Source organism: Alligator sinensis, unplaced genomic scaffold (assembly GCF_000455745.1).
Source record: "Alligator sinensis unplaced genomic scaffold, ASM45574v1 scaffold883_1, whole genome shotgun sequence".
NCBI lineage: Eukaryota > Metazoa > Chordata > Crocodylia > Alligatoridae > Alligator > Alligator sinensis.
Window position 1 is genome coordinate 2,309,710 of NW_005842009.1, and position 19,834 is coordinate 2,329,543.

General features: G+C 42.7%; 1 protein-coding gene across 12 annotated transcripts in view; it reads left to right on the forward strand.

Moving 5' to 3' along the window:
* Positions 1-19,834, forward strand: part of LOC102369465 (lethal(3)malignant brain tumor-like protein 3) — a 96,256-nt gene that overhangs the window by 3,930 nt on the left and 72,492 nt on the right. For 7 of the 12 annotated variants that reach the window (XR_003093627.1, XR_003093626.1, XM_025201941.1 and 4 more), the window contains exons 2-3: positions 10,084-10,253; positions 14,309-14,477. Coding sequence is in view for 8 of the 12 variants with exons in the window: in XM_025201941.1 (XP_025057726.1) it covers positions 10,137-10,253; positions 14,309-14,477 (286 nt within the window). In the remaining 4 variants the exon portion in view is untranslated. Of the gene's footprint in view, positions 1-119; positions 313-8,375; positions 8,789-10,083; positions 10,254-14,308; positions 14,478-19,834 lie in introns of those variants that run through there. The other 5 variants (XM_025201943.1, XM_025201947.1, XM_006021874.3 and 2 more) reach the window with 4 other exon arrangements.

The window sequence follows — 19,834 nt, forward strand, 5'->3', positions numbered from 1 at the left end:
GCCTATCGCAGGGCACTAAAGTGCCTGCTCCTTTAAGAGCAGAAATCGTCTAGGGAGAGAGCCCTAGGAGCCAGGCAGAAACCCCACAGGTGCAGGTTACTATGGCAGCAGGATAACAAGGGAATTAGCCTGCACCTGCACCCAGTCAGCTGACCGGAAGAAGCCAGGGCCCTGGGCGCACACAAACCTCAGGGCTGAGGCCAGCAATGGCTAGTTCTCTGGCAGCAGCCAGGTAGGGAAGAATTGCCCAGAGATGCTGTGGCCGCCTGATATGCAGCCTATAGGACTAATGGGGCTCCAGAAATTCACCAGGTACCCTGGGCTACAAGGCATTTAATGCTTGGGAGGAAGCTTGACTCTTTGAAAGGGACAGAGCGTACCCTGAACTGGTTGTATTACGTTATAGCCCAGGAGCTCATATTTTGGTTGCTGTTTATAAACTGGTGGACCAGACCGAGGCTACTGGGGAGGAGGAGGCCTCATTGGGGCCACGCTACAATGTGGAGACCCCAGCACCAGCAGGCGCAGCGCCAGTGTGGGTGCAGAGACGGGGCCACAGAGAGCCCAGTGATGAAGGAGAGGCTGAGCTACATCAAGGCTTTAGAGGGATAACATTTACATACCATCTGTGAGGCTTGGGACATGGAAAGGGGCAGTTTTGGAGCCATGCATCTAGCCCATAAGGCTGAGGGTGTCCCATGAGGCATCCATTTTGAGTGGGACCCAAAAAGGGGCCCAAGAACGCACAGGGTTCAGTGGGGTCCATCAGGACCATGCCCAAACATAAACTTGAGGGCAGCCTCCCTATTTATTATAATTACCAGTAAGACATGGCAGGTGAGGAAAAGGCTGCCCGTTGGGCAACATTGGCACGGTCATGGAGCCATAGGCATAGCCATAGCCAAAGCCATCCCTGAGGACCCCACCGTTTTAAGGCCAAGGAGATAAACTGAGTCGTATGATACTATGTAACAATGTGAACAGTTAACACAGACATATCACAATCAGCACATAGTCTATCACAAAAGGTCCTTAAGTGCCTGCATGTGCATTTTTGCCCTGGGCCGAGTAGAAAAAGAGCCTAGCTAGCATATAAGCTCCGTTGGAGTCCAGAAACTGGACTTGGTGATGCCTGAATCTCATAGCCTTAGATGTCTTACAAATTCAGTATTTTCTGCTTTCTTTTTCAAACATGGCTATCAGAGATGGTGGTGGTGGTAGGAGATATTGTATCCCAGTGGCTGGAGTGCTTTCCATGACATAGATGTCCTAGGTTCATGGTCACCCCAGGATAAATGTCTAAGGAGAGAGCTCTAGCTGAAGCCACTAAAATTATGGCATGACAAATTGGGACAATATCATCCCAATACAGCACCAGTATCATACATGTGCAGCACTGCACTGAGCTAGCCAAAGTACTTCCAGTGTAGCACTGCCCAAACTAAAGGTGATGTTCGTTGCTGATCCTTGATGTAGCTGTCTTAGCATGGCACTGCACATGCACTCTTAGGCTCTGCCTCTCAACAGGATTTATTGGCATTTAATAAATGCAATTTTACATGCCCATTTAAAGAGGCATCTGGCACAGTACAGCTGGGAATGGGGGATGGTTCCTTATCCCCACCTGCATGCTTCCATGTAAAGAACTGCCATGTGGTAGCAGCTGGGGATGAGGGAGTCCCCTGTTCCTGCTGCTCATGATAGGTCTCTCTTTAATCCAGTGCATGTATTGGGGGAGCTCCCCCATCCCTTGCTGTACTGTGTGGGACACCATGAGTCTGACACTGGGGAGCCTCATCCCTTTGTTGGGCTTATGGTGCCCAGGGAATTAAAAAAAAAAATGGCCAGAATCAGTTTGGGGCTCTGAGCACGTGTCTCCTTTTTAAAAGTTCAGGATGTCATGAGCCCAAAATCAGGGAAAGGCTACCTGGTGTCAGGCTCATGGCACCCTGGGCTTCTAAAAAGCAGGCATGCTGTTGGGAGCCCCAGTTGCAAGCCCACTTTTTAAAGTTCCCAACCACTTGGAGTAGGGAGTTCCTGGTTCCCCTGCTACCTTTTCCGTGTGTGTGGTAGGTGCAGCTAGAGTGCATGTCTGGCATGGCAAGTCACACAATTTGGAGAATGGGACATAAAATTCCTCAGGGCCCAATTACGTGGCTGCCAAGCAGGCCTACTGATGAGGGCAGAGTTTGGCAGCCTGTGGCCCGTGGGCCAGATTTGGTCTGTGAAAAGGTTAGAGCTGACTTAGAAAATCCAACCTAGCACAGGGGATTGGGTGGCACACACCTGTGCAGAACCATCCATCTCCTCCGCAGCTCTCCCTGCTGCTCGCTCATGTCTGCATTTGCCCTCACAGCAGAGGGGCTGGGTAACTGCAACAAGGGGAAGCACAGGGCACTTGAGCTGACAGGCAGAGGAGTGGGGGGCTGATCAGATTTGTGTAGCCGTACCAGGTTGCAAGCTCTGGCCCATGGGGGGGCTAAAGTTGCCAGCCCCTAGTTTTAGGGCATTCACATCAAGGAGGAGAGTCCTGGGTTCTCGTCTTTGCATATGCATGTGTATCTTGTCCTTCCTATGCATATAATTTTATATACATTTTACATTAAATAGTCACTGGAAAGAAGCAGATGTAATTTGGAGCAGGGTCCAGAAATGGGCTTAACCTTTTTAAACAGAAAGGTAAATTATAAGACATAATACAGTCATTGATCTGGTCTCTTTATAAAAGGAGCCAGTTATAAGACTCATTTAGTAAAGCTTTTAAACATGTAGTTTAACTTTAAGTATGTATAATGTCCATTAGAGCTTAATAGGACTATGTGCTTAAATGCTGAATGGGGCCCTTCTATGGTAACATAATATTATTGATTGTGTAAATGTATCTCCTTGTCACTGTTTCCTCAACTTCAAAATATAGTGTTATGTCATGATTTGCTTAAGCCTTAAATGAGTAAAGGAGGGAGAGCAAATAGTGTGTGTGCCCATGTATAAAATATTAAAAACTAGGAAAGAATATGAAAATATATATTATAATCTATAAAGAAAACACTCAGCCAAGGAATAGTGTCTTTCTTTAGGGAGATTTGTTTTGGATGCAACTTTTTCTGGAAATAGGAACAACTGCTTTTCAGATTCCTGTGGTATTTAATGTAGAGAAGGCATTTGCTGTTTTATTGGGGGGGGTCTTTTTTTTTTCTATATAGTCATATGGAGTTTGGGATTTTTTTATATCACCATCTGTGCCGGGTTTTACTTTAATTTCTTCAGATTTTAGTACTGTAGTGCTAAATCTGAGACGAACAGTTTTACAGCATTCTACCACCAAACAATTTAGGAAATAGCTATTAGAAAAAAAAATCCATTTTGCAATTTTCATTGAGCAGCTATAGAGTGTAGGTGCTTAGATTAATTTTAGTTATTGACTTCAAGTCAAATAAATTTAAATGACCATCCTATGTATTTACACACATTAAAATGCTGTTACTTTTTTAGTCTTACTTTGATTGATTCTGTAAATGTTTCTTCTGTTTTTAAAATACTTTTTTCATATTTGGCCTGAAGGTGAATTATTTCAATCTTGTAAAGAACAGTTGCTATTAATGTCTGTTTGGCATACATTAAAAAGCAATTATTCCAAAATTGAACATTGAGCAGTTGTATTATTCCCCTCCAAACTGATATTTTTATGTGATTAATTTTGTATGTGCAATCTCAAGAGGATATATGAGAGGAACTGTTCAGCAAAAACATAATTTAATAAAGTGGGCTTAAAACATAGGAAAAAATAACTAGCATAAAGCTTTGCAATTTCCTTGACCTTTTTATATGGAAACATATATCAATATGTGTTTATTGTAAGTTTAGAAATTTTTAAGGGCAACGAAATAATATGGATAATGGCATTCTCTTATTGTAGGATGGACTCACTAATTATTTTCAATTATTCACTTTAACTATGTGCACATGTAATGGGGTAATATTTCATTGTGATGTCGCTAACTTGTAGCTCCATTGAATTTAAATGCATCCGTTTAAATATTTGTTTTCCCTTCAAAAAACAGGGTAGGGTTTTTTACATATTTTATAAGTTTCAGCCAATGTAGCATGAAACTTAGAGAGAGACAACTGGAAACAGGTGTTTGGGCCCCTCTACACATGCAGGTAAAGGCGTGATGCACTAATGCACGATCCCACAGTCATGGTTCCTGCCATGCACGTGTGACATAGCAGGAGGCACAATTGGGTGGATTATGCCCCTTTACGTGCATGTGTAGAGGGGCCCAAACACCTGTTTCCAGGTGTCTCTCTGTAAGTTTCATGCTACATTGGCTGAAACTTATAAAATATGTAATTGTTTTTAAGTACAAATGGCCCATTTGATGACCATTTCAGTAAGGAGACTGGAACTAGTTGGACCACTATTAAATTTTCCTGTTGTCCCCTCCCCCCTGCCCCAGTGGATGATCTTTTCAGGCATATTTTTAAGGCGAGCTTGTGGTGCTACTGCTTGTACTATGGTTGTTTTGTAGTTAAATAGAGGGATTTCTTTTTCACAATTGCCAATCTGTAATCTTTTGTGAGCATTAAAAAATCAAACTCTTTCAATCAGAAAAAGAGCCCCAACAGGAATAACACTTTAATGCAAGTCATAAAAATAAAATTAATGCAGTGTGTGCTGCTGTTCTTCACGTACAGTAGCTGAACACAAACTGTTAACTCTGTGGACACACAAATGTGTTTTATACCGTCCACTACTTCTCTCCACTTCTGCTGGGAATAGACTGAAATATGTTTTTCAGTATAGCACTGAATGCTTCATTGAGTTCCTATAACAAAAAAGACAGGAAAAAGACTGCTTTCTAGTTAACTTCAACTTGTTATACAAATCTGAAGAGAAGGGTAGCAAAGCAAATGATCACATGTTGAAGGGAACTTAACGGGAAGAGACTTGAAGAACAGAATAGAAAATGTGTGAATTGGGGCATTGAAACACTGACCCTTGGAATCGCGTTTGCTCCACCTGACTTGACATATGCTTTCTTTTTTGCTACCTTGCTTACTGAAATGTTCCTGTAATATAAAGTGGCTTGTGGCTGGACAGGAGAGGGAGGGGGAAAGGGAAGGGAGGTGGGGTTGGGGGGGAGAGAGAGATTTTCTGCTTTCCTCAGGAGGATAGTTATTGCTTATCTTGGAGCTTTGATTCTCTCAGCTAACGTAAGTGAATGTTTGACCAGTAGCTTTTAAGAGAGCTCTGTGGACTACAGAGCTGGTCCTGTTTTACTGCCAGATTAAGCTCATTTGTTGTGTTTAGAAACATGCTCATATAGTATTGCTTCCTGAGCTTATAAATTGTACTTGGTATCAAATGGCATCTGGTATTATTTTATTAATCTTCCAACATTACAGTATCTGAGCATCATGCTGATTTTAATTTATCCTCATACGGTTCTTGGGAGGTAAGCTTTTCCCAGATGGGTAACTGAAACACAGAGAGGTAAAGTGGTTTGCCTTCAGGGCATCTACGGAAGAGGTAGGAAAAAAATTGTTCTTCTAAGTCTCAACCAAGTGTCTTAACTGCAGGAGCATACCCCTATCCCCGAGCCCATCTTTTTTTTGTGTTTTTTTTAGTCTTTCAAACTAGTAACATTTTGTTTGCTTTTGTATTCATAAATGGGACTCTTCTTTTCCCCTGCTGAGAACTTGAAAAGCAATGAAAAGGATAATGAACGGAGGCCTATTCTAGAGTAAAATTTTAGGTTGTAGCCTGGATTTCTTGTGCATTGATGCAGAAGACAGCAAGAGCAACAGTATTGTACTCATGCAGTGCATGCTTGCTGATGGCTGCTGAGGTTTTCTATTGAACTATTGGTGCAGATCTGTTTCCATTGCGGGCTCCATTTCCGGCTAGCCTGATGATGCTGGTTATAAAGTTAGTTTTCCTGATAGTAAGACCAGTTTAACCTGACAAAATATTACTTGTCCAGGGTGAGAAATATTTTTTATGGATAATCTTTAATTATTGTTAGAGTAGAGTAAGGACAGGAAAATGATTTTTGTGTTGTGTTATTTTGCAAGACAGTTTTTGAGACTAGAGTAGCTGCTCCTAGGAGAAAGTCTAAGCGGTTTTTTTTACTTCTGTTTAAACTGTAATTTAGTTTTCTACTGGCTGTGTAAGACTCAATTATCGGCATTGTGTGCTGGGCAATTGTTAGATACTCTAAATAAGTTTCATAAGAAATTGAGATAATATGGAGCTTTCAAACAGTCAATCATGAAAGACAAAGACCTTTCTGAACTCTTGCTTTTTTAGTAGATTTATTCTATGAAATAAAATGACCAGCTCAGCTAGGTTCCCCATTCTATTTTTGGGAAGAAAGGATATTTATAAGTTGATTATTCCCAGGACAGCAGACTATCAGATGGTTTTCTTGACACAGTATTTTTCAGTGGAAGTCTGCCTCCCCTTGTATGGAAGCTTAGCCAGAGGGGTTGAGAATTTTATACTGTAATTACTTGACTTGAAGTCTTTGAATCTATTTCCCCATCACTGCTTCAGTTTTACACCCGTGCAGCTACAGGGACATCCCTGTGTAGTGAGGAATCAGGCTAATAATGTGTGAATTGGAACTTGCTGAAAGTGGCTCCTTTCCCTGAAGGTCTTAAGTATTATTAGACCTTACATAGATTTGTATGTAAAGCACTTAGAGCAAATATTAGCTAAGCCTAACAGCTTTGCCAGAACTCTTTGTATTAACTTATTTTCATTTCATGAATAGGATGAGATGTACCAAATTTAAAAACTTGTTTGCTTGAAGTTAGGTTTATTTTCAGAGGCAATAAGCACCCATAACTGCCATTAATGGAAACAGTGGAAGTTACAAATGCCCAGCACCTTTGAAGGTCCTTGGCTGTCTATTCTCGCCCAAGACAGTATCGAAGATCAGGAGCAGAAACAAGATAAAATTTTGAAATTTTTTACGCTCCCCCCCCCCCAAAAAAAAAAAAAAAAAAAAGGTAAAGTGCAAAATCTGTGCTTCTGTTATATCTGCCAGTATGTCATTTATTGGTCAGTTTATGAATCGGACCTAACTATTTACAGCTAAATTTTTCACCCTAGCTTCGCTGTATTGTAAATTGTAATTATAGAGCACTCATTCTTTTAGCACTGTAATGTTTCTGAATTAAAAGAAAAACCATCACAAACTGGGGCAAATGGGAAAAGTTCTCATGACTAAAGTTTTTTTTCTAATTTTTCTAGTTGGTTTCTGCTGCCTTTTAATTGCTCATTTTGTTTCCTTTTATTAGGCTATCTTGGTTTTATTATAGATTATACTGATAATACATTATAAAGGGAACATTATAAGAAAAGTAATTTCTTTATTATAGTTTTCTAGGTTTTTTTTAACTAGATTTATAAAATGTAGAGATGAAAAAGGCCTATTTTATCTAGTCCCAGCTGGCAAGTACAAGATTATTCCATATATTGTGTTTTTTCTAATGCTTTGCCTGGTTTGGTTTTAAACAGTTCACATAGAACAGCTTTGAAAGAGTTAGTTTAAGCTAAGTGGCTTCAAAGCTCTCTACTCCAGTGAGAATGCTGCTACTGGCCTGAGACCAAATCCTAAAAGATGCTTTTTGTTGTGGCCCCCAAATCCCGTTGACTGTTGGGAGCGTTCTGGATTTTGCAGCACTGGGCTGTTAAAATTGGAATGGGGGGAACGGGGGATGACATCAAGCATTTGCACAATGCTTTAGATCCAAAGGTCTGTAACAAGCAATAATTAATCCTTATATGAGGTAGGTCTGTATTGTTACCTTACATTTTAGTACAGGGCGGACTGAGGCCTGAGGTGGGTCATACTGTTAGTAGTGACAGGAATAGAAATAGGAATAGAAAACAGACCCCGGGAGATTCAGTTGTCTGTTTCTGGCTTGGTTTAGGGGGTAACACTCCATCACCAAATTAAATAATGATACTTTGATACCACCAACAAAAAATGTATCAAATGTAAACTTTGACCCTGTTTAAGATTCGTGTCCTCTGGCTAGAGCAGCACATCCTCAGCCTAGGCTTGAGGGCGTTAGTTGTTGTTAGAAATCCTTTATATTTAAAGTGTGAATTTGATAAATGACACCTCTTATAGTGATACTTTCCATCTTTGCAGGGACTAGCATCAAACCTGTAGACTACAAACAGGCTTTATAGCTTTAGAAGTCTGTATGAAATAGTAACTGTTGTGAAGGTCTTTTGAAATGGCTGAATCAAATTAAAGAAGACTTAAAGGCTACCTGTACCCATGTGGCCTTGGCAGATGGCAGCGTTATATTCTTTTGATCTCTGTGTTAACTTAATGGAGTCTTTGCTCAGCCATTAACTAGAGGCTTCAAGGGCCTGATCCTAGGTATTTGTAACTCTTGTTGAAGTCGGTGGGAGTTGAATGTGCTTAACATCTTCTAGAATTGGACCATTAATTTAGTTAACTGATTCCTGTTTTCATCAGCCTGACGCATTACAATTCATGTATATGGTGCTAATCTTGCCAGACTTTTGGAGTTGTCCTCACTGGAATTTTTTAATTAACTAAGAGAAAACCAGTCCTAAGGGAAATGTTCAGGTTGTGAGACCCTGCACGTTGACGTCAGAAGTGGACTCAGTTTTAAATGAAAGTGGTTGGTAGTAGTATTTACCAAAGCTCATCCCATCAAGTTATACATACAGATCTCCTTAAGACACTTGATCTTGGAGATTCATGATTGCTTGTACAGCAAGAATTGTCCTGCCTCAAAGGTGAGTTTTTGCCTTTCGCTGAAACATTTTTTTTCATAACAGGCAGATGATCTGTTGTATTGAGAGATTTGTACGATTTCCCTTAGGCAGTTCAGACCTGTTTCCACATGATGGGTTAAATTTAACATGGGTATATATGAAAAAGCAATGAGAAATGACAGAAAAAATAATAAAGCTGTCCTTTCAAAAAAAAAGATATGAATGTTTTAATAACTAGTTTTAATTTTTCAGTATTCGAGTTATTCAGGTCACATATGCAAAGCAATAAGAAGGTACAAGTAACTTGTTGTTAATGTATGTAAAGTGCTATTTTATTATTAACATACGTTTAGTTCAACTAGCAAAATTGCTTTCAGCTAATGCTTCTACAGGAGGCTTTTATTTTATGTTACAGTGAAGTAGTTCGTAGACCGTAAGTACTGTCGGAGCTCCATAGCAGTGCAGTGTGATCTGCCAGCATGAGTTAAATTATATTGCTCTTAAAATTATATAGGGCAGAGCTGTCCAACTTCTAAGGCCTAGGGGGCCACTCTCCTTGCAGGCTACACCAGGTATGCCATGTGGATGCTCCCCCACACTGCACTGCACACCTGTGTGAGCACCACCTCACTCACTGATGTACTATGCAGGCATAATTCCCACTTGGGGCATGTGGCCTCAATTTCCCCTGTCTCCCTTGGGCATGGCCCCAGACTGACCCTCAGCTCTCTGTTGCCACGTTGCCCTTCCCCCTGGGGCAAATGCAGGAGGCAGCAGCTGGAGAGGGGAGGGGAGAGTCTGAAGACTGGGTGCTATTGCAGCTGGAGCAGTGGAAAGAATGGTGGCCAGGTGAGAACCCAGGGACTGCACGTTAATCCGTTGTGGACTGCATGCAGCCTGTGGGCCACCAGTTGGACAGCCCAAGTTTATGGCACACATATGCTACTGTGATGGATATTGTAAGATTGGGTGTGAGTGTGCAAGTGCACATATGTCTTTGTTAACATAGAACTAAATCCTGGTCCTGTTAACATCTGTGGCAAAGCTCCCACTGATTTGAGAGAGATCAGGATTTTGCTCTGTAAAGTTGACAATAACTACTTATCCAAACCAGCTGTCTCACAACTTGCTGTTATACTGTTTTGTCCTGGAATTGCATTTTAATACTTATACTTAAAAGTGCCTGGGCAAATTGCAAGTTGACCTTTTTCCCCATCTTTTTAAAGCCATATGAATCATAAGCGTCACTCTTAAATCCTTCATGAAATGTAAGCAGCAGGCCTGTTGATTCTGTGCCTCTTTTTTTTTTCCCCCAGTCCCTAGTTTTCTTTAAACATTTTTTTAAAAAACTAAAAGCCTAAGCTGAAAGATGGAACAGAATGTTTCGGAGCGAAAACCTGCCACCAACTCGACTGCAGACTTCGATGTAATGGGTGCCTTAGACTGGAAAGACGGCATTGCTACCTTGCCAGGTAGCAACATACAAGTAAGAAACCAAGGAACAGGGTAAAAAAAAAAGAAAGTCATACCTTCCATAATACACTACGATAGCAAATGTTCTTTGTTTGGTTAGAAATAAGTCTTGCTTTAAAATGATTATCTCATGTCAGGTATTGTTGGGGGGGGTTACTGATCAAATGGTAAATTCCTTGTGAGATTTATGGAAGCTTAGTCATTTTTTCCTTCTCTTGACTCCTCTTCAGAGCTTCTAAAGATCATTTCAAGGATGTATTTAAGAATGTTCTTACATTGTTGTACAAAAATGTATGGCCTGATCCTGCCAATTCAACAGTGCCTTATTCAGGCCAGAAATAGCATTAAAGCCAACATGGCATGAGTGAGGACTGTGTTCGCTGGTATCTGTAGGTCAGATTGCTCTCATATGTCAGTGATTATTGGCTCAGCTTTTGTCAGTTGTCTACACGTTTCTTATTTACTGAAAGTTTCTGTAATATAACTGTGATAAATAATAATTAAAATTTAGGGCTTGATGTTCTCATATCTGATGTACAAAAAAAAGTAACTGGGATGACTGTGTTTTTACAAATGACTGGAAAAATAGTTGTACTTCCAACATTTAGGCCAAATTTACACAAGTTACAGGTTTTTGTTTTTTGGTAACTACCTACAGTGACAACCTGATATGGTATTTTTAGAGATGAGAACCTGTATGGTTCCAGCAGCTCATGTTAGGTATCCAAAATCAGTAGCTACTCATAACAACATTAGTCTTTTTTCTGTCTTTTTTCATGTTTTCCTCCACTACTCTATCTTAAAAAACCTTTACTCCGTTTCAAACTTCGATTTAAACTACAGAGAAAGTTCTTCAGTGCTGTAACTGAGGAAGTCAAAAGGATAAGAGCTCAGGTGACCTCATATGTCTGAAATGTTTGGATCCCCATAGCGTCCTAAAATCAATGGAGTTACACTGACATAAAACTGGAATGACAGAATCGGGTTCATAGAGTTCCTACTAGACCTATGGTTTTCCAAGTTGTGGTTTGGATTATTATTTTCTAAAAAGCTTGCACTTTCCAGTTGGAGTTGTTAATCTTTGCTTCCTAAAAGAAAACCTCCTGTGAAATATTGCTGTGTTCTTGAAAACAGCAATAATGTTCCTCTTCAGAGATGGCTGCATTTAACTGATTATTGTGTAACAGTGTAGAGTCTACAGTATTGTGAGATTTCTTAGGATGAAAGGAACCATATATATTTATTTGATAATTTTACAAGGATTAGACCTCAAATAATGCTGTCATTGGGCATGGTATCAAAGTTTAAATAGAGCATTATTAACTGTTTACAAGATGTCTACTTCAGCCTCATGCTTCAAAATGATTTTTTTTTTCTTGTTTTTCACTGTCCAATTCCCTTTTTATTTGTCTCTTTTTAACTCCCTTGTGTATGTCAGAGGTATCGCATTTCCTGTTAATTTTTGGTAGTTCCATTTTTGCCCCTTGCAAAGGAACATTGCTTTCAGTTTTGTATTTTCAGCTGAAGTTTGTGTTAGTGAGTAGGCTGCATTGACATTTCTGTAGATTAAAATCTTCTTTTCACCTACAGAGCAGATACAGCACAGGCAGCAGCAGAAGTAGCTTTCCCATCATAGGCCAGAAGGGAGCACCTCCAGGGATGAGTGGAGTTCAGCTCCATGGCTTAGTCATTCTTCAGCCTCAAGTCAGAATTCTCAGTGGTCACAGTTGTTCTGGTGGGGGTCAGCAGTAACTGGACTGAACCACACTTGTTCATGAGACCTCGGGTCAGCCATTGAACTGCCTTTGCATGGTAACACCTTCCATCACTACTGATTTAGGGTGGATTAGAATCGGTGATTTATGGACAAAAAGGTTTGTGCTTCAGAAAGCTAGTTCCTTAATATAAGACTGCTTTAATGCCCTCCCTTTCTTCAGTTAACTCTGGTTTTAATGGAGCATCAGAGCTCTGGTGAAACCTCTTGTGACCTTTTGCTCATAATACTGGTCTGTTACTATTATAAGCATTTCTATGGAAGATTTAGCCTATAGTATCTGCAATCCATTGTACTGTTGCTGTTCTGCCCTTTCAGGAAAGCGGTAGTTTTCTCATTAAATTGACACAAAGACTCTTTACAGAAAACACAATCAGAATCTCATATATAATTACCATCTCTTTGGGGTGTGTTATTTTTGCTCTCACTGAAATAAAAATAATATTCTCTCTGTTACTTTGGGATTGCAGAGGAGGCAGAGGTTCTTTTAGAAAGACTGCAGTATGTTTGGAGCTATGAAGAATATAGGCCTTAGATCAAGTAAGAGAGCATAGGGTAGGGCTTTTGTAAAATGATGATGGAATTTGGCTTGGGATATTGTGAACATGGAGGAAAAGAGGAAAGGAGCAAGGTGGAGACCTGCCTGAGAGAATAGGTCTAGTACTTTGAACTTTGTATGGAGAGGCTAGGTGGAGAACGATCATGATTTTTAAGGGGTTGTAATGGAAGAATGTAAAACCAATAAGTTAGTGTACTACAGAGTTTTTATTCACAATCTGCAAATGTCAACACATTCTGGCAGTTGGTCTTGTTTTTGGAATAGCCATCTGCATATTGCAGAGGTTATGGAAATCAAATAATGGCTGCTTGTATGTATTTTGATAGCTAATCCCTGGTCAGGGAAAAATCCTTCTTTTGTTTGGTGATCTTTGCATATTTACTGGCACTACTTAGCAACTTGCTAGATAAGCAGTGCTTTCTGGGACTGCAGGCTCTATTGGGCCCACAGACCAGTCTGTGTGCTGGGTCCAGCATGCAGGGCCAGACTGGCCCCACACATTGCATGTAGGGCATGCCTCAGGCTAGCCCTGCGCATCACGTGCAGCATGTGGGACTGGGGCTTGCACGTGCTGCCTGCAGCGTGCAAAGCCAGTCAGAAATCACATGGGTGAGATGATAAGGCTCTACAGGCTGGAATCTAGCCCAAGGGCCATATCTTTGACATCCCTGGTCTCGGGGAAATGCATTTCAATGATGTGTGTTGTGCCCTTCCACCTCCCCAAGGTCATATACCCATGCAAGCTGTTGGCCGTGTCTCAGAGAGCTCTTTCTTGGTTTATTCAGCAAGCTGAACATTTACACTTTGAGCTTCAAAGGACAAGTATTTTCTGAGGATGGATGCCTCTTCAGAATCTTTGATCCATCCTCATATTAGGGCCTCTTTTCAGTGAAGATTTTGTTTGCTAAACTCCCAAAAGGGGGATTATGGAGAGGCAACCTTGATGAAGGAAGAGGAGTCTTTCCAGTATCTGTGCTCCAAGAATGTTTCCTCTGCGCGTTCCCACGTTCTAGGAGGATTGCTCTCTGTAGGACTCGGGGTTAGCAGATGAAACTGAAGGGGCTGAGAACTGCCTGCCTTCTTATATTCCTCACGCTGCTTGAGGGAGTGCTCATGCTATCCAAACTGGGACTCCATTTGTAGAAGGTTTTCAAAGCCTAGTGGCATGAGGGGGAGGACTCCTCTACAAGCATTGGAACAGTCCTCCCCTAGGAACTACAATCCCTAGTAAGTAACTTCTTCTAAGAACATGGATAGCTTCCTACTTTCTATGAGATTTTTAAAATTCAGTTGCTGTATTTAGTAATAACATTTAATGTCTATTTCTTTGTTGCAGATTAGCTCTGAACATTCAGAACAGGGATTTAACTAAATTGCTACTCCCTTTGATGATGTACAGCTTACTCTTGCATGTTTGCTAAAATGAACATAGATCTGAATTACATAAAGAGAAAAATCTGAAGCACGCTAGGATAAATGTCACTTCTCTATACATATGGACCAATAATGTGTATGTGTGTTCACCACTGGAGTGGCATTTTTCTGGTAAAATAAGAATGTTTTTGTGACGCTGTGTTGTATGTAAATCCATTTCTCTTGCCAATTCCACTTTTTGTCTCGGATCTACTTGCTTCTTGTTGAATCTCATGCACTATCATTTCTTCTTTCAAGCCTGTCTGCTGCTGTTTTGTTTGCTAGTCTTCTTTATTTGCTTGGTTTCTCTTGTTATCCACAGTTCCGTTTAAGTGAGTTTGGAACACTAGAAATCATTACTGAAGTAGAAGCGGAAGCCATAAAATCTCTTTCGGTCCCAGCAATAAATACCAGCACAGACAGCCTTAATTCTGGCACGTGGACTCTTGCTGCTATCAACACTACTGCTGCCTTTGGCACTGATTCTGAAGGTGAGATTTTTTTGATGAGGGATGGACTACGTCTTAACAGGATGCTAGAACTGCATCTTTAAAGAAATACAGTATTTATTGTAACAACACAGTGCTTGCTGATATAACTTCTGTTGTGAATTGCTATCTCTTTTGAAGTAAATATATTTGAAGCATTTAGAATTAATTTAGTTCCTATATAATCCTAATTGTACTTAGTTCTTATCTCACATTCTTCGTCCAAAGGCCTTAAGCCCTTTATAAAAAAGAAAAAGGTAAGTGTTCTTTTTGCAAAAATTCCATGCTACATCTTTGGATCCAGCAAGTACCTGCTCAGAGCCAGACAGGGCTGTTCAAACTTGTGTCTATTTGCAAAACCCACGAAATGGCTATTTATGCAGGCAGGGATTGCTGAAGTGCGTGGCTGTTTCAGCCATGACTTCTTTCCGCTGGCTGCATGCCTTATTCTAGAGTATGCCTGGAGTGGAAGGCACAGCACAGCGTCATCCAGAGATTCCCCATGTAGGGGAAATTGTTCAGTAAACAACTGAGCTGGCTTTGCAACTGCTGTTTATCAGTTCTGTCATGCACAGCAGGGCCAGGGTCTAGTCCATTGTTTGTGCGAGATCCTCAGTCTTGGAATTTGTATCGTTAGTAGGAATTGTGTGAGAAACAGCCATATTTCTTAAGGCCTCTGACAGACGTTATGTTTAAGAAGTGATTAACTAGTTAAGTATTGACACACAAGATGTGCAATATCTTTTACAGCTGGTTCCCATCACACCTTACATTGAATGTGTGGCCAGCGCTTCCAGCCTCCAGGAGCACACTGGAGCTCTTCAAGACTCTTGTGCCCCCCCCAGACTGGGAGTGCTGGTTATCTGGTCAGGACTCCCAGCTGAGAGAGTACATCAGAGCCGTTGGCTCCTGCATGGTCCCACAGCTGGGAGCTTGGGTTCCATGCACTCCTGTGACTGGGAGACCGAGTCAGCTAATCGGGGCTGCCCGCTATGGGGACGCATGGAGCCCTTGGTTCTCCTCCACTCCTTTGGCTGATCAAAAGATTAGGGCTCCCAGCTGGAGAAGTACAGAGGAGACAAGCTTGCTATTTGCTGGTGTAGCTGAGCATGGGATCATGATCCCAGACTCCCCCTTTACTGATAGTATGGCATGATTGGGGTCTGATCCCACAATCGCACCTCCTGCCATGCATATGTGGCATGGCCAGAAGTGCGATTGTTGGGATCGCACATCAGATCCCATTACACCTTTAATATAACATCTGTCAGTGACCTAAGAATATTAGCTGCCTGAAATCACTATAATCCAACTCAGGAACAGCACTGCTGAGTATTCTCCCAAACAAAGGTACATCAAGACCTAGGAACGTTTCAGATGGGTTTTTTTATCCCTCTGGTCTTCTGGGAGCTGTTACCTGACTCTAAACTGTACAGCTGTGGCATAGCCCTTTTGAAGTTCCTGTCCCCAGTTGAGGTGATGTGCCTGGCTCTTGTTGTTTGGGATAGTTTGAAATTGGGTCACCACAATTATTTCATTAAAGTGTCCTGTTCCTACAGACAACAATAATGGGAGACCTGTTAGCTGAAGAGTGTGGACTAAAGGTGTGAACCCAAAGTGCTGTCACAGGCCCTCAATCAGAGAATCTTATTTAAAGGCTATCCCAGCCTTGGTTCAACCTAACACTTCGTGGGTGTGGTACCAGGGAGCCCCAGGGTAACAGCTTTCCTTGGTGCTAGGCAACAGCTCACCTCAGAGGATGTTGCTGCCAGGGATCATGTAGGAACAACTGGTTCACAGGACCACCTTGGGTCAGCAGACATCCCCAGTGTTTTGGGATGTCTTGGTGTCCAAATGTGCCTCAGACAATGTTAGAATCTCGCAGCAGAAGTACCTGAACAGTTAACTCCCTAATACTTTATCTGGTCCTTGTGCTTTGGGCCTGAAGCATGCATATATGCTTGCATTGGACCTCTTCCTTTAGCTCTATGCCACAGATTGGAGTCCCCATGACAGGAACTCGGATACTGCCATAGTCTGGTATTTCAGTACTTTTATCCAGCTGTTACTGTGTCAGTTGCTGCAGTCATGTTATGGGCTATACAGTAAGTCCTCTTGGGAGCTGTGCAGTTAGTCTTTCTGGAGGAAAAAAGACATGCTTACTAGTCCATGAGATTTCCAGAATGTTTGGTGGCTCCTGCCAGTACTAGGCAACAGCAGCACCTCTGGTTGACATCTACATCTGAAGGATCCAGCTCCTAATTTTCTGTGATTCCTTGTATTATCTGGTTTTCTTCAGTGATTTGGTTCCTGTTCTCCTAAAAGGTTCAGTGGAAGACTTAGCCAACCTTTGCAGGCTATCTGGTTACCAGTGTGATTCATCAATTTTTAGGTGTTGCCTCTAGGGTTCATGAGATAGCGTAGGTCAGGGGTGGGCAATTATTTCAGGTGGAGGGCCGCTACAGGTTGGGGTCCTGAGTTTTGGCAAGCCATTGAGGGCTGCATGACAGGCAGCCAGGGGCAGATGAATATTAATTTTCGTAATTTTGGGGGGGCCCTGCGGGCCAGATAGAATGGCCTGGTGGGCCGCATCCAGCCAACCCCTGCCATAGGCAATAGCTTGTTGCCAGTTTACATTATGTCTAGAGCAGGAGTGGCCAACCCACAGCATGCATGCCAAAGATAGCACAGACAGCCTCTGTATGTGGCATGCAGCAGATTGGGGAGAGAGTGGAGAGCACAGAAGATAGGGTAGGGAGTAGAAAGCAGAGCAGCAGATTGGGCAGGGGGCATTTGGTAAAGAGCAACAGAATAAGTAGGGGAAGAGTATTTGAGTGGCACCCAGGGAGGGTGTGGGGCTTAATTGTGGCATGCCTGCCAAAAAAGTTGGCGTCCATTAGTCTAGTGTAAGTATCTGACAATCTTCTTGTCTCAGGTGACCTCGAGTGGCATAGCTATTCAGTAAGACCAAAGGAGGTGCTTAAAAATAAACCAGGCTGTAAGGATGGACTCTCTTCTGTGTGGTTTTGGGAGTTACCATGGAATACCTCTACATAAGGATAGGCATCTCTGGCTGGGGTCATCTGATCCCAACACTCTAGGCAGGGGGTTGGACTCGATGATCTGTTGCGGTCCCTTCCGACCCTAGCATCTATGAATCTATAAGGTTCTTTGTTAATCTTGGAATTCCCTGCGGAGACAGGACCTATACACTTCTATAGTGGAGCACAGCATTACTTGAATGACTCAAAGAACCATTGTTTTGGTTTGAGAACCAAATCAGCTTGTTCTACTTGCTTTATTTTCTCCCATGTAGCAGAGAGAGAACATGATAAGATAACTCCCATACATCCTCACATAGAACTTCTGGTCTGGGAAAGAGAGCTGTGGATCTCTTATTGCTTGTCTGGAAAGTCAAATGCCATTATTTTACTCTAGATATGAGGAATCTGTGTTAACAAGACAGATGGGCCAGAGACAGAAGTTACACATAAAATAGTTTAAGTAATCGGAAACTGGTTTAAACCTGTAACAGAGCAGAAGTTCAGTGTACATAAACTGCTTTCAAAATGGCCAAAACTAGTTTAAGATAAACCTAGATGGATATAGTATCAGACTTAACTGATTTAGGTCAAACAGGATTATGGAACTTCTGTCTCAGATCCCTTCCTGGTTCAAGTTAACTCACAGTCCCCAGCATCCCAGGATGCTTTGCTGCCCTGGCCTGTGCTGTCTACTGCAGTAGAGCAGGGATGGCCCTGCCCCTCTGCTCCATAGCCTGCTTCCTGCCTGCATCCATCAACCCATGGTTGGGGGAGAGGGGCAGGGGAACGAACCTCCAGACTCCCCCTAGCCCAGGCCTACACAGCTTAGGGGAAGGGAAAGCCCCCATGGTGGAGGGAGGATGAAGGAGTTCCCAAGGCCCTAGGAGTGACAGGGGCACAGGCACTGGGGAACCCGTTCCTCGGGGCTTCCTTTACCCTAGCCTGGGGCCCCCTAGCCGGTCAGCCCTGGGGAGCCAAGGGGAGTTCTCCCACTGCTGCGAGTCTGAGGCAAAGCCAGCTGCAGAGGAGCGGGAGACTTTCCCTGTACTCCCTGAGGCTGCCCCAGGCTTCTCTGAGGCTTGCAGGGGCTAAGGTAAGCAGCTGTGGGACTCAGGAGAGGAAGAATTCCCCTCAGCTCCCTGGGGCTTCTCTGGACTAGGGTGAGGGAAGCCCCCCAAGACAGGGGTTCCCTGGTGCCCCTGTACTGGGCTGCATGGGTAGGCACCCAGCCCAAAGGACTTCTTCTTCCTCCTGTGGCAGTGGCTGAAGCAGTCGGCAGCTGGGAAGGGGGAAAAGGAAATGGTTCCCCAGGGCTGCCTGGGTTGGGAAACCCATGCTGGGGGACACCTGCTGAGGAGGAGGCTCCCCGAAAGTGGGCTGGCACTGGGCAGGGGGTCCTTAATCCCCTGTGGGGGGATGGCAGGGGGTTGGGGGCATGTATTGGGGAGCCAGTTGGGGATGGCCTTACCTGGCTGGGCTTGCAATGGTCAGCGGGCTGGGAGACTGCTCTAGTGTTCTCGCCCTTTCGCATCCCCTGCCTACCAGCCTGGGTCAGTGCAGGCCTCCCCTTGCCTTTCCCACTTGAAAACTGAATGTTAGTTCAGTTTGTTATCGGTTCAATCTATGCAGCTTAGAGGAAGCTGCCTAGATGGAATTGATTCTTGCTTGGGCTTTTTGACTGTCTGTACTTAGCCATGCTGTATGTCAGGGAAGTTGTTAGCTCTGACATATGCTGTTGGTCCTTCCTATATCAAAATTCCTAGTAAACTTGAGAGACAAGAGACCACGTATTCACATATACCCATACTAGCCTTATTGGGGATGGCTCTCATTTCCGTCAGATAGTTTAGGAGGCACTTTTCCGTCAAGCTACAAATCTGGTGTTGGATGATCAATTGATCACTAAGATAGATTTGCTCCCTTTAACCCAAGAATAAAAATTCTCCTGTCATTGTGGCATTTAAGAGAGCAGGGCTCTTCAGGCATTGCTTTTGCAAAAAAAAAAAAAAAAAAAAAAGTTTGCCTTATATGCCTTGTCTTGTGTCTCTGGAATTGGTGGCTCTTCAATGTACTACAACCTAAACCCTGTTCCTTCACATGCATTCTGTTTGTCCGTTGTGTGTGCTCCTGCTCCAGCCAAGCCATCTGACATCAACACTGGCCCCTCTGGCCGTGTCCACACAAGCAGGAACATGCAGTTTTCGGCACCTAAAAGCCTTTTTAGGCACCACAGAATTCACACAGCTCATGTTAATTATTTCAGTGCACTGCATATTTTGTGCTGCTCCTATTTGTCCCCAAGCAAACACATTCCTG